General features: G+C 45.1%; 1 protein-coding gene across 2 annotated transcripts in view; it reads right to left on the bottom strand.

Annotated features, from left to right (window-relative positions):
- Positions 1 to 285: 285 nt before the first annotated feature.
- Positions 286 to 13080, bottom strand: part of fbxo8 (F-box protein 8) — a 105110-nt gene continuing 92315 nt past the window's right edge. The window contains exon 8 of one of the 2 annotated variants that reach the window (XR_010974839.1): positions 286 to 464. Coding sequence is in view for 1 of the 2 variants with exons in the window: in XM_068029306.1 (XP_067885407.1) it covers positions 439 to 464 (26 nt within the window). In the remaining variant the exon portion in view is untranslated. The remainder of the gene's footprint in view (positions 465 to 13080) is intronic. The other variant, XM_068029306.1, reaches the window with a different exon arrangement.

Raw genomic sequence — 13080 nt, forward strand, 5'->3', positions numbered from 1 at the left:
CTGTGACAGAGTGTGCGGATCCAGAATTGGACTATTCAGTCACCTAAGGACTCACATCCATGGAGTGGAAGAAAGTCATCCTCATTCCCGAGGGACTGCCGAAGAGAAGAGAGTTTAACTATTTATGTGCAATGGTCATAAAAAGAACCAATCGGATAGGTTTCCTTGAGTTTAACAAAGAAGTTAGCTTTATTCTACTTAAACCGATCTAAGTAAAAAATACACTACTATCCAACTTTTACACACACACTCAAATGAGGTTTACACACACACACATAAACAAATAGGTTACAGAGTGGGGAAGGATAGCTTGGCTGGATTAGAATCCGGAACAATATAAAAGGGGTATACAGTCTGTGCAGGTTGGTGACTCAGCTGGCTTCCAGCTGAATTCTGTGGTCCTGAGGCTTCCGGGGACTCCACTTGGGTCTTCTCTCATCAGTGTCCAGCTGCTTGTCCGGTTGCTGCAGAGAAAAAAATCAGCTTAAACACACAGATGGTGGGCTTGTCACATGACTGTGACCCAGTGATTCAACATGATGGTTACCAGTGTGTATCCCCTCTTGAAACTTAATCAGTCCATAGCTAGGAATTCCCTTCTCTCAACCAGGGTCCTATTGTTCAAATGATTAGGTTTGAGTGGTTGGTCTCCATCAGGTTAATGTCCAAGCGAGAGCCTTAATGTTCTGTTAATGGGAAGAAGTTAGGTGGTTCACTCCTGTTCCCCAGGCCATTGTTCTCACTGGGACTGAGCAGACAACCTGTCTCCACCTCAATGCATTGGATTGTGGAGTACAGTGATGCAAATTACAGTGGCCATCTTAGCTGCTAGTAAAGCCACCGTTTACCTATTTCTTTTTCTTTTAAGTTTAATTCAGGGAGCCAGCCAGTGGATTTTTTAAAAATCATCATTCGGCACAGAACGCTTTCATGACAGTATTGTTATGGCACTAGTATAAGCCACATTAAAAACTGAAAAGCTTCAATGATTGCATGCTCATATACACTGGGTGCTATTGGGAAATGGTGCACAAGATGGGTTGGGTTACACTTCAGGTATTTGCTAAAATTTGCAAACATAAATCTTCCGTTAACCAGTACAATCTGGCAGCTTAATAGAATAGAATTTTTGCTTTAATTTTCTTTCCATTCACAGGTATTCCTTGATGTATCTTTTTAAATTATTTATTTCATGGGCTCTAGGTGTCACAGGCAAGGCCAGTATTTGTTGCCCATCTCTAATTGCTCTTGAGGAGGTGGTGGTGAGCTGCCTTCTGGAACTGCTGCACTCTACCTGGTGTGGGTACACCCAAAGTGCCATTAGCGAGGGAGTTCCAGCAATAGTGAAGAAACAGTGATATATTTCCAAGACAGGATGGTGTGTGTCTTGGAAGATAACTTGCAGGTGGTAGTGTTCCCATGTATCTGCTGCCCTTGTCCCTCGAGGTGGAAGAGGTCATGGGTTTGGAAGGTGTTTTCGAATGAGGAGTGTTGAGTTGCTGCATCTGTAGATTTTTTTTATTTGTTCATGGGATGTGGGCATTGCTGGCTCAGCCAGCATTTGCTGCCCAACCCTAATTGCCCTGGAACTGAATGGCTTGGCCATTTCAGAGGGCATTTAAGAGTCAACCACATTGCTGTGGATCGAGTCACATGTAGGCCAGACCAGGTAAGGATGGCAGATTTCCTTCCCTAAAAGACATTAGTGAACCAGATAGGTTTCTACAACAATCGACAATGGTTTCATGGTCACCATTAGACTGGCTTTTAATTCCAGATTTATTAAGTGAATTCAAATTTCACCATCTGCCATGGGGGGATTCGAACCAATGTCCTCAAAGCATTTGCCTGGATCTCCAGATTACTAGGCCAGTGACATTACCACAATGCCACAGCCAACGCCAGATGGGTACACACTGCTGCCACTGTGCATCGATGGTGGAAGGAGTAAATATTTAATGTGGCGGATGGGGTGCCGATCAAGCGGGCTGCTTTGTCCTGGATGGTGTTGAGCTTTCTGAGTGTTGTTGGAGCTGCAATCATCCAAGCAAATAAAGGGTATTCGGTCACACTTCTGCCTTTTGCGGAGTAGATGGTGGACAGGCCTTGGGGAGTCAGGAGGTAGGTTACTCACCACTCGCCTCTGACCAGCACTTGTAGCCACAGTATTTATGTGGCTGCTCCAGTTCAGTTTTTAGTCAATGGTAACCCCCAGGAGATTGTGAAGAGGACATAAGGAGGCTACAAAGGGATACAGATAGGTTAAATGAGTGGGCAAAGATCTGGCAAATGGAGCAACATGTGGGAAAATGTGAAATTGTCCATTTTGGCAGGAAGAATAAAAAAGAAGCATATTATCCAAATGGTGAGGGATTGCAGAGCTCTGAGATGCAGAGGGATCTGGGTGTACTTGTGCATGAATCACAAAAGGTTAGTATGCAGGTACAGCATGTAATAAGGAAATTGAATAGAATGTTATCGTTTATTGCGAGGGGAATTGAATACAAAAGTAGGGAGGTTATGCTTCAGTTATCCAGGCCATTGGTGAGACCATATCTGGTGTACTGTGTACAGTATTGGCCTTCTTATTTAAGGAAGTTGGCAAAGGGTCAAATGATAAATAAACCTCGAGAATGCACCTCTTGTGCTATGTGGGAGCTCCAGAATGCTTCCCGTATCCTGGAGAACCATTTATTTGTGCAGGAAGTATTGTCAATTGAAGCTGCTTAAGTTCCGGGTTTTGGAACTTGAGCGGCAGCTGGCGACACTGGAGTATTCATGAGGATGAGAGCTACGTGGATAGCATGGTTATAGATGTGGTCACCCCGCAGTTTAAGAGTAAGAGGGAATGGGTGACCACCAGACAGTCTAAAGACAGTCAAAAAGAATCAGACAGGTAGTGCAAGAGACCCCTGAGTGCATCTCACTTTCCAACAGGTATTCATTTCCGAATACTAAGGAAAGTGATGCTTCACCTGGCAAGTGCAGGCAGAGCCAAGTCCATGGCACCAAGGGTGGCTCAGCTGCACAGGGCGTTGCAGGGAAGACTGGAAGAGCCATAGTGATAGGTGATTCAATAGTCATGGGAACAGGCAGGCATTTCTGTGGCCGCAGACGTGAATCTGGGATGGTGTGTTGCCTCCCGGAGCGGCTGCTGAGCATCCTGAAGGGGGAAAGTGAATAGCCAGCAGTCGTGGTCCACATCGGAACCAACGACATAGGCAGAAAGAGGGATGTGGTCTTGCAGTCAGAATTTAGGAAGCTAGGTAAGAAATTAGCAAGCAGAACCTCAAAAGTAGTCATCTCCCAATTACTCCCAATGCCATGCACAAGTGAGTATAGAAATAGATGGATAAATCAGATGAATGTGTGGCTGGAAAGATGGTGCAGGAAGGAGGGCTTCAGATTCCCTGGACATTGGGACTGGCTCTGGGGGAGATGGGAATTGTACAGGCTGGACAGGTTGCTCCTGAACAGAGCTGGGACTGACTTCCTTGCGGGATGTTTTGCTAGTGCTGTTGGGGAGGGTTTAAATTAGTTTGGCAGGGGGATGGGGACCTGAGGGTAGACTCAGCTGGGACAAAATCAGAAATTAAAATGGAAGGCGGAAAATTAATGGATCAGTCTGGAAGACAGAGGAAACGAGAGTCAGAAAATAAAAAAATAGAGTATGGCAGTGCTCAAATGCAAGGAGCAAATAAAGCAGATGAGCTGAGGGCACAGATAGACACATGGCAGTATGATATCATAGCTATTACAGAAACATGGCTTAAGGAGGGACAGGAATGACAGCTCAACTATCCTGGTTACAGGGTTTTCAGAGGCGATAGGGAAGGGGATAAGAAAGGAGAGGCAGTAGCAATTTTGGTCAAGAAAACATTTTTTATTCATTCATGAGATGTGGGCATTGCTGGCTAGGCCACCATTTATTGCCCTTCCCTAATTGCCCTTGAGAAGGTGGTGGTGAGCTGCCTTCTTGAACCACTGCAGTCCATGTGAGGTAGGTACATCCACAGTACTCTTAGGAAGAGATTTCCAGGATTTTGACCCAGCAACAGTGAAGGAACAGTGACATAGTTCCAAGTCAGGATGATGTGTGACCTGGAGTGGAACTTGCAGGTGGTGGTGTTCCCATGCATTTGCTGCCCTTGTCCTTCTAGTTGGGTAGATGGTTTGGAAGGTGCTGTCGAAGGAGCCTTTATGTGTTGCTGCAGTGCATCTTGTAAATGGTACACACTGCTGCCACTGTGGTGGTGGAGGGACTGAATGTTTGTGAATGGGGTGCCAATCAAGCAGGCTGCTTTGTCCTGGATGGTGTCGAGCTTCTTGAGTGTTGTTGGAATTGCATCCATCCAGGCTAGTGCAAAGTACTCCATCACACTCCTGACTTCTGCCTTGTAGATGGCAGACAGGCTTTGGTGAATCAAGCTCGCTGCAGGATTCCTAGAATCTGACCTGCTCTTGTATTTATATGGCTACTCCAGTTCAGTTTCTGGTCAATGGTAACTCCTAGGATGTTGATAGTGGGGGATTCAGCGATGGTAATGCCATTGAATGTCAAGGGGAGATGTTTAGATTCTCTCTTGCTGGAGATGGTCATTGCCTGTCATTTGTGTGGCGCAAATGTTACTTGCCACTTCTCAGCCCAAGCCTGGATATTGTCCAGGTCTTGCCGCATTTCTACACAGACTGCTTCAGTATCTGAGGAGTCGCACATGATGCTGAACATTGTACAATCACCAGCGAACATCCCCACTTCTGACCTTATGATTGAAGGAAGGTCATTGATGAAACAGCTGAAGATGGTTGGGCCGAGGACACTACCCTGAGGAACTCTTGCAATGATGCCCTGGAGCTGAGATGATTGACTTCCAAAAACCACAACCATCTTCCTTAGCACTAGGCATGACTCCAACCAGAGGGGAGTTTTCCCCCTGCTTCCCATTGATCTCAGTTTTGCTAGGGTTCCTTGATGCCATACTCGGTCAAATGCTGCCTTGATGTCAAGGGCAGTCACTCTCACCTCGCCTCTTGAGTTCAGCTCTTTTGTTCCTGATTGAAGCAAGGCTGTAATGAGGACAGGAGCTGAGTGGCCCTGGCGGAACCTAAACTGAGCGTCACTGAGCTGGTTATTGCGAAGCAAGTGCTGCTTGATGGCACTGTTGATGACACCTTCCATCACTTTACTGATGATTGAGAGTAGCCTGATGGGGCGGTAATTGGTCGGGTTGGATTTGTCCTGCTTTTTGTGTACAGGACATACCTGGGCAATTTTCCACATTGCAGGGGAGATGTCAGTGTTGTCGCTGTCCTGGAACAGCTTGCATGGGTGGGGGGATTCTGGAGCACAGGCCTTCAGTATTATTGCTGGAATATTGTCAGGGCCCATAGCTTTTGCAGTATCCAGTGCCTTCAGTCCTTTCTTGATATCACGTGGAGTGAATCGAATTGGCTGAAGTCTGGTATCTGTGATGCTGGGGACTTCAAGAGGAGGCTGAGATGGAACATCAACTTGGCACTGCTGGCTGAAGATTTTTGCAAATGCTTCAGCCTTATCTTGCGCACTAATGTGGTAGGCTCTCCCATCATTGAGGATGGAGATATTTGTGGAGCCAACTCCTCCAGTTAGTTGTTTAATTGTCCACCACCATTCACGGCTGGATGTAGCAGGACTGCAGAGCTTGGATCTGATCCGTTGGTTATGGGATCGCTTAGCTCTGTCTATTGCATGCTGCTTACGCAGTTTGGCACGCAGGTAGTCCTGGGTTGTAGCTTCACCAGGTTGACACCTCATTTTGAGGTATGCCTGGCGCTGCTCCTGGCATGCAATCCTACACTCTTCATTGAACCAGGGTTGGTCTTCTGGCTTGATAGTAATGGTAGAGTGGGCGATATGCTGGGCCAGGAGGTTACAGATTGTAGTTGAGTACAGTTCTGCTGCTGCTGCTGGCCCATAGCGCCTCATCGATGCCCAGTTTTGCATTGCTAGATCTGCTTGAAATCTATCCCATTTAGCATGGTGGTAGCACCACAAAACACGATGTAGGGTATCCTCAAAGTGAAGGCAGGACTTCGCCTCTACATGGACTGTGTGGTTGTCACTCCTACCAATACTGTCATGGACAGGTGCATCTGTGGCAGGCAGATTGGTGAGGACGAGGTCAAGTATGTTTTTCCCTCTTGTTGGTTCTCTCACCAGCTGCCACATGCCCAGTCTAGCAGCTGTCTCCTTGAGGACTCGGCCAGCTCAGTCAGTAGTGGTGCTACTGAGCCACTCTTGGTGATGTACATTGAGGTCCCCCACCCAGAGTACATTCTGTGCCCTTGCCACCCTCAGTGCTTCCTCCAAGTGGTGTTCAACATGGAGGAGTACTGACTCATCAGCTGAGGGAGGGCACTAGGTGGTAATCAGCAGGAGGTTTCCTTGCCCATGTTTGACCTGATGCCATGAGACTTCATGGGATCCAGAATCGCTTTTGAGGTCTCCCAGGGCAACTCCCTCCCGCCTGTATGCTACTGTGCCACCACCTCTGCTGGGTCTGTCCAGCCCGTGGGACAGGACATAACCAGGAATGGTGATGGCAGTGCCTGGGACATTGCCTATAAGGTATGATTCCATGAGTATGACCATGTCAGGCTGTTGCTTGACTAGCTTGTGGGATAGCTATCCCAACTTTGGCACAAGCCCCCAGATGTTAGTAAGGAGGACTTTGCAGATTCGACAGGGTTGGGTTTGCCGTTGTCGTTTCTGGTGCCTAGGTCGATGCTGGGTGGTCCGTCCAGTTTCATTCTTTTTTATTGACTTCATAGCAGTTAAATACAGCAGTTAGAGTGGCTTACTAGGCCATTTCAGAGGGTATGTAAGAGTCAACCACATTGTTGTAGGTCTGGGGTCACATGTAAACCAGACTAGGTAAGGACGGCAGCTTTCCTTCCCTAAAGGACAGAAGTGAACCAGATGAGTTTTTGCTACAATTGACAATGGTTTCATGGCCATCATTAGACTAGACTACTACAGCTGTGAGGAAGGATGATATGTTGGAAGGTTCATCAAATGAGGCCACATGGATTGAGCTAAGGAACAAAAAAGGGGCAATCACGCTGCTGGCAGTGTACTATAGACCCCCAAACAGTCAGAGGGAGATAGAAGAGCAGATATGTTGGCAAATCTCTTGAGAAGTGCAGGAACAATAGGGTAATAATAGGAGGGGATTTTAACTACCCCGATATTAACTGGGATAGTTTTAGTGTGAAAGGAATTGAGGGAGCAGAATTCTTGAGGTGCATTCAGGAGAACATTTTTGCCCAGTATGTTACAAGTCCAACAAGAGAGGGCATGGTTTTAGACTTAGTTTTAGGAAATGAAGATGGGGAGGTGGAACGAGTGGCAGTGGGAGAGTATTTTGGTGGTAGTGATCATAATTCAGTCAGTTTTAACAGAATTATGGAAAAGGACAGAGATAGAACAGGAGTTAGTGTTCTCAATTGGAGCAGGGACAAATATACTAAACTGAGGAGTGATTTAGTGAAAGTAGACTGGAAACAGCTACTTGAAGGTAAATCAGTGTCAGAACAGTGGGAGGCATTCAAAGGGGAGATTCAAAGGGATTCAGAGTAAACATGTTCCCACAAAGAAAAAGTGTGAGGCGGCCAAATCTAGAGCCCATGGATGTCAAGAAGCTTACAGGGTAAGATAAGACAGAAAAGGAAAGCTTACCTCCAACACCGAGAACTCAATACTACAGAAAGCCGAGAGGAGTATAGAAAGTGGAGGGATGAAATCAAAAAGGAAATTAGGAAAGCAAAGAGAGGGCATGAAAGAATATTGGCAAGCAAAATCAAGGTGAACCCAAAGATGTTTTATCAATACATTAAGAGTAAGAGGATAACGAAGGAGAGCATAGGGCCCATAAAAGACCAAAAAGGTAACCTATGTGTAGGAGCAGAAGATATTGGTATATTGAAGACTTTGCGTCAGTCTTCACAAAAGAGGAGGACGATGCAGATATTGTAGTTAAGTAGCAAGAGCGTGAAGTATTGGATGTGATAAACATAGGGAGAGAGAAAGTATTAATGGAAATAGCATCCTTGAAAGTTCATACATCACCAGGGCCAGATGAAATGTATCCTAGGTTGTTAAAAAAAAGCAAGAGAGCAAATAGCAAAGGGTCTGACCATCATTTTCCAGCCCTCACTGGATACAGGTGTGGTGCCGGAGGATTGGAGAATTGCTAACATTGTACCTCTGTTTAAAAAGGGAGCGAAGGATGGACCGAATAATTACAGGCCAGTCAGTCTAACCTCAGTAGTGGGAAAACTACTGGAATCTATTCTGAGAGACAGGATGAACTGTCACTTAGAAAGGCACAGGTTGATCAAGGATAGTCAGCATGGATTTGTTAAGGAAAGATCTTGTTTGACCAACTTGATCGAATTTTTTGAAGAAAAAGGAAGTAACAAGGAACATAGATGAGGGTAGTGCAGTTGATGTGGATTTTAGCAAGGCTTTTGACAAGGTCCCACATGGCAGACTGGTTAAAAAAAAAAATCCCATGGAATCCAGGGAAATGCAGCAAGGTGGATACAAAATTGGCTTAGTGGCAGGAAACAAAGGCAGGAAATAATTACTGTTGACGGCTGTTTTAGCGACTGGCGGGCTGTTTCCAGTGGCGTTCCGCAGGGCTCAGCTCTGGATCCCCTGCTTTTTGTGACGTATATTAACGATTTGGACGTAAATGGAGGCGACATGATCAAGAAGTTTGCGGACGACACAGATTGGACGTGTGGTAGATAGCGAGTAAGATAGCTGTCGGCTGCAGGAACATATTGATGGTCTGGTCAGATGGGCAGAAAAGTGGCAAATGGAATTCAACTTGGAGAAGTGTGAGGTGATGCATTTAGGGAGGTCAAACAAGGCAAAGGACTACATGATTAATGGGAAAATACTGAGAAGTATAGAGGAAGTAACGGACCTTGGAATGAATGTCCACGATCCCTGAAGGTAACAGGACAGGTCGATAAGGTTGTTAAGAAGACATATGGAATCATTTCCTTTATTAGCCTAGGTATAGAATACAAGAGCAGGGAGGTTATGCTGGAACTGTATAACCCATTGGTTAGGCCACAACTTGAGTACTGTGTGCAGTTCTGATCACCTCATTACAGAAAGGATGTAATTGCACAAGAGAGGGTACAGAGGAGATTTACAAAGATGTTGCCAGGATTGGAAAATTGCAGTTATGAGGAAAAATTGGATAGGCTGGGGTTGTTCTCCTTGGAACAGAGAAGGCTGAGGGGAAATCTGATTGAAATGTATACAAAATTTTGAGGGGCCTGGATAGAGTGGAGGTGAAGGATCTATTCACCTTAGCAGAGAGCTCAGTGACGAGGGGGCATAGATTTCAAGTGATTGATAAAAAAATGAGAGGGGAGATGAGGAAAACTTTTTCACCCAGATGGTGGTGATGATCTGGAACTCACTGCCTGAAAGGGTAATTGAGGCAGAAACCCTTAACTCATTCAAAAGGAGTCTGGATATGCACCTCAAGTGCTGTAATCTTCAGGGCTATGGACCAACTGCTGGAAGGTGGGATTAGAATAGGTGGATCGTTTTTCAGCTGGCACAGACACGATGGGCGAAGTGGCCTCTTTCTGTGCCTTAAACTTTCTATGATTCTATGAAGGATATAAATGCGTTGGAAGCAGTTGACTGGAAGGTTTACTAGACCAGGACCTGGAATGGGCGGGTTGTCTTATGAGGAAAGCTTAGACAGGCGAGCCTTGTATCCGCTGCAGGTTAGAAGAGTAAGAGGCAACTTGATTGAAACATATAAGATCCTGAGGGGTCTTGACGGGGTGGATTTGGAAAGGATGTTTCCTCTTGTGGGAGAATCTAGAACTAGGAGGCTCTGTAGGGGTCGCCCATTTAAGACAGAGATGAGGAGAAATTTTTGCCCTCAGAGGGTCATGAGTCTTTGGAACTCTCTTCATCAAAAGGCGGTGGAAGCAGAGTCTTTGAATATTTTTTTAGGGCAGAGGTAGACAGATTCTTGATAAGCAAGGGGGTGAAAGGATATCGGGGATAAGCAGGAATATGGAGTAGAGGTTACAGTCAGGTCAACCGAGTGGTCTACTCCTGCTCCTAATTCATATATTTGTAATGATAATGGGGGATTCAGCAATGGTAATGCCATTGAATGTCAAGAGATGGTTAGATTGTCTCTTGTTGGAGATCATCATTGTCTGACTGTGTGGCCCGAATGTTACTTAAGAGTGGTAACCTGATGCAGTTTTCTTAATACAGTTGAAAGTGGGGTTTAACAGCCAAAGTAAGCACTTAAAATAACACCTCCATCTCTGAGTATCCTGATTTAAAATCGTAGAATCATAGAATGGTCACAGCACAGAAGAGGCCATTCGGCCCATCTTGTCTCTGCAAGAGCAACTCGCGTGGTACCACTTCTCTTCCTCCTTTTCCCTGTAGCCCTGCAAATCTTTTCTCTTCATCTAATTATCCAATTCTCTTTTGAAGGCCTCGATTGACTCTGCCTCCACCACTATCTCAGGCTGTGTATTCCAGATCCTAACCACTCACTGCGTAAAAAATTCTTCATGTCGCCGTTACTTCTTTGTAAGTTAAATATTTTTGATATGAAAATAAACTTTGAAGTGTTGCTACTCATATCTGTGCGCCTAAGAAAATGAGCACAATTTGAAGAGCCTTCCCAAACCAGTGCAATTTTTGCAATTTCAACCTGAGGCATGGCCGTTTTTTTTCGACAGGGCCTGATTCAGGTGAATTTAATCTTGAACCAGTGTTAAGGATCGTGGAAAACACACGCTTATGAGATTTTGAGCATAACTCACGTTTAAAATTCCACAATCTTGTGCATTGGTTCAGTTGATTCTTCCTAGACTGTGGTGATATAACTAATGGAAACAAGTGGAAGCTCAACCTCATTGTGCCTGATGCATATGAATGATGAACCTTTTAATTTTATACTTGGGGTATGAGCTCTTGGGCCCTGTTATGCTGATGTCTGCTCACTACACCCATTTTTTTAACATTCTGGCATATATTAATGAGATTGGCATGTATAAAAATAAAATGGCCACACAAATGTGTTTACATCCCCACAGGAAATGCCACCTTCCTATATCAATATTCTTTGATGCTCAAGTTTTGATCATCAAATTTCTTATTTAGAGCACCATGCACCAAATGACAAATCAGCACAAAATGCTTACAACGGTTAGGTGTAGTATGCCTGCCTCCCATTAGGAAGCTCCTGATTTTTTAAAATAAAAATATTTCATAAAATTAAGGCTGCACTTAAGAAACTATTCTTCTTGCGAGATACTGTAAACGTACAACTATTGCCCCTCCCCAAGAAAAAAAATGACATACTGCTATCAGCAAAGTGCAGATATATATATATATAGTGATATAGCATATCTGCACTTTGATTGCAAAGTGTACAAATTGAGCACTTCAACACAAATGATGTAGCTCACATTTTTCAATAAGAATTACAGTGGTATCATTCCTATAACATGAAGCAATTCTCCTGATAAGCTTTAAAGCTGCAACACACTCTAAACTGGAGGCGTGTTCAAGCTTTTGTCATTCCAGGGCTATCTAGGTGTCAATCATATGCCTCAGGGGTCACACATAAAGTTTATATTCAATCTAGAAACAATCCTTTGAAAAACTCTTTGCCCGATAATTTCAAACAGTACAAATCAGCAAGGTCCCGCATGGCAGACTGGTGCAAAAGGTGAAGTCACACGGGATCAGAGGTGAGCTGGCAAGATGGATACAGAACTGGCTCAGTCACAGAAGACAGAGGGTAACAGTGGATGGGTGTTTTTCTGAATGGAGAGATGTGACTAGTGGTGTTCCGCAGGGATCAGTGCTGGGACCTTTGCTGTTTGTAGTATATATAAATGATTTGGAGGAAAATGTAGCTGGTCTGATTAGTAAGTTTGTGGACGACACAAAGGTTGGTGGAGTTGCGGATAATGATGAGGATTGTCAGAGGATACAACAGGATATAGATCGGTTGGAGACTTGGGCGGAGAAATGGCAGATGGAGTTTAATCTGGACAAATGTGAGGTAATGCATTTTGGAAGGTCTAATGCAGGTGGGAGGTATACAGTAAATGGCAGAACCCTTAGGAGTATTGACAGGCAGAGAGATCTGGGCGTACAGGTCCACAGGTCACTGAAAGAGCCAACGCAGGTGGATAAGGTAGTCAAGAAGGCATACGGCACGCTTGCCTTCATCGGTCGGGGCATAGAGTATAAAAATTGGCAAGTCATGTTGCAGCTGTACAGAACCTTAGTTAGGCCTCACTTAGAATATTGCGTGCAATTCTGCTCGCCACACTACCAGAAGGACATGGAGGCTTTGGAGAGGGTACAGAGGAGGTTTACCAGGATGTTGCCTGTTCTGGAGGGCATTAGCTATGAGGAGAGGTTGGAAAAACTCGGATTGTTTTCACTGTAATGACGGAGGTGGAGGGGCGACATGATAGAGGTTTACAAAGTTATGAGCGGCATGGACAGAGTGGATAGTCAGAAGCTTTTTCCCAGGGTGGAAGAGTCAGTTACTAGGGGACATAGGTTTAAGGTGCGAGGGGCAAAGTTTAGAGGGGATGTGCGAGGCAGGTTTTTTTACACAGAGGGCGGTGAGTGCCTGGAACTTGCTGCCAGGGGAGGTGGTGGAAGCAGATACGATAGCGACGTTTAAGAGACATCTTGACAAATACATCAATAGGAAGGGATTAGAGGGATATGGGCCCCGGAAGTGCAGAAGGTGTTAGTTTAGGCAGGCATCAAGATCGGCGCAGGCTTGGAGGGCTGAATGGCCTGTTCCTGTGCTGTACTGTTCTTTGTTCTTTAATGCATGTGCAAATAGGACTGAGTTGCCTGGGAGGACTGAATTGCCAGGGATTACACTACAGATTGGATAGCCCTGCCCCAGACAGAACTTAAGTTGATCTTTCTATTAAAGGAGTTAAAAGACACTGGGAACAGCTTTTAATTTCCTGTCTTAGTTTAAAAGAAAGCACAAACTG

The sequence above is a fragment of the Heterodontus francisci genome, chromosome 4, assembly GCF_036365525.1.
Source record: "Heterodontus francisci isolate sHetFra1 chromosome 4, sHetFra1.hap1, whole genome shotgun sequence".
NCBI classification, from domain to species: Eukaryota; Metazoa; Chordata; class Chondrichthyes; order Heterodontiformes; family Heterodontidae; genus Heterodontus; species Heterodontus francisci.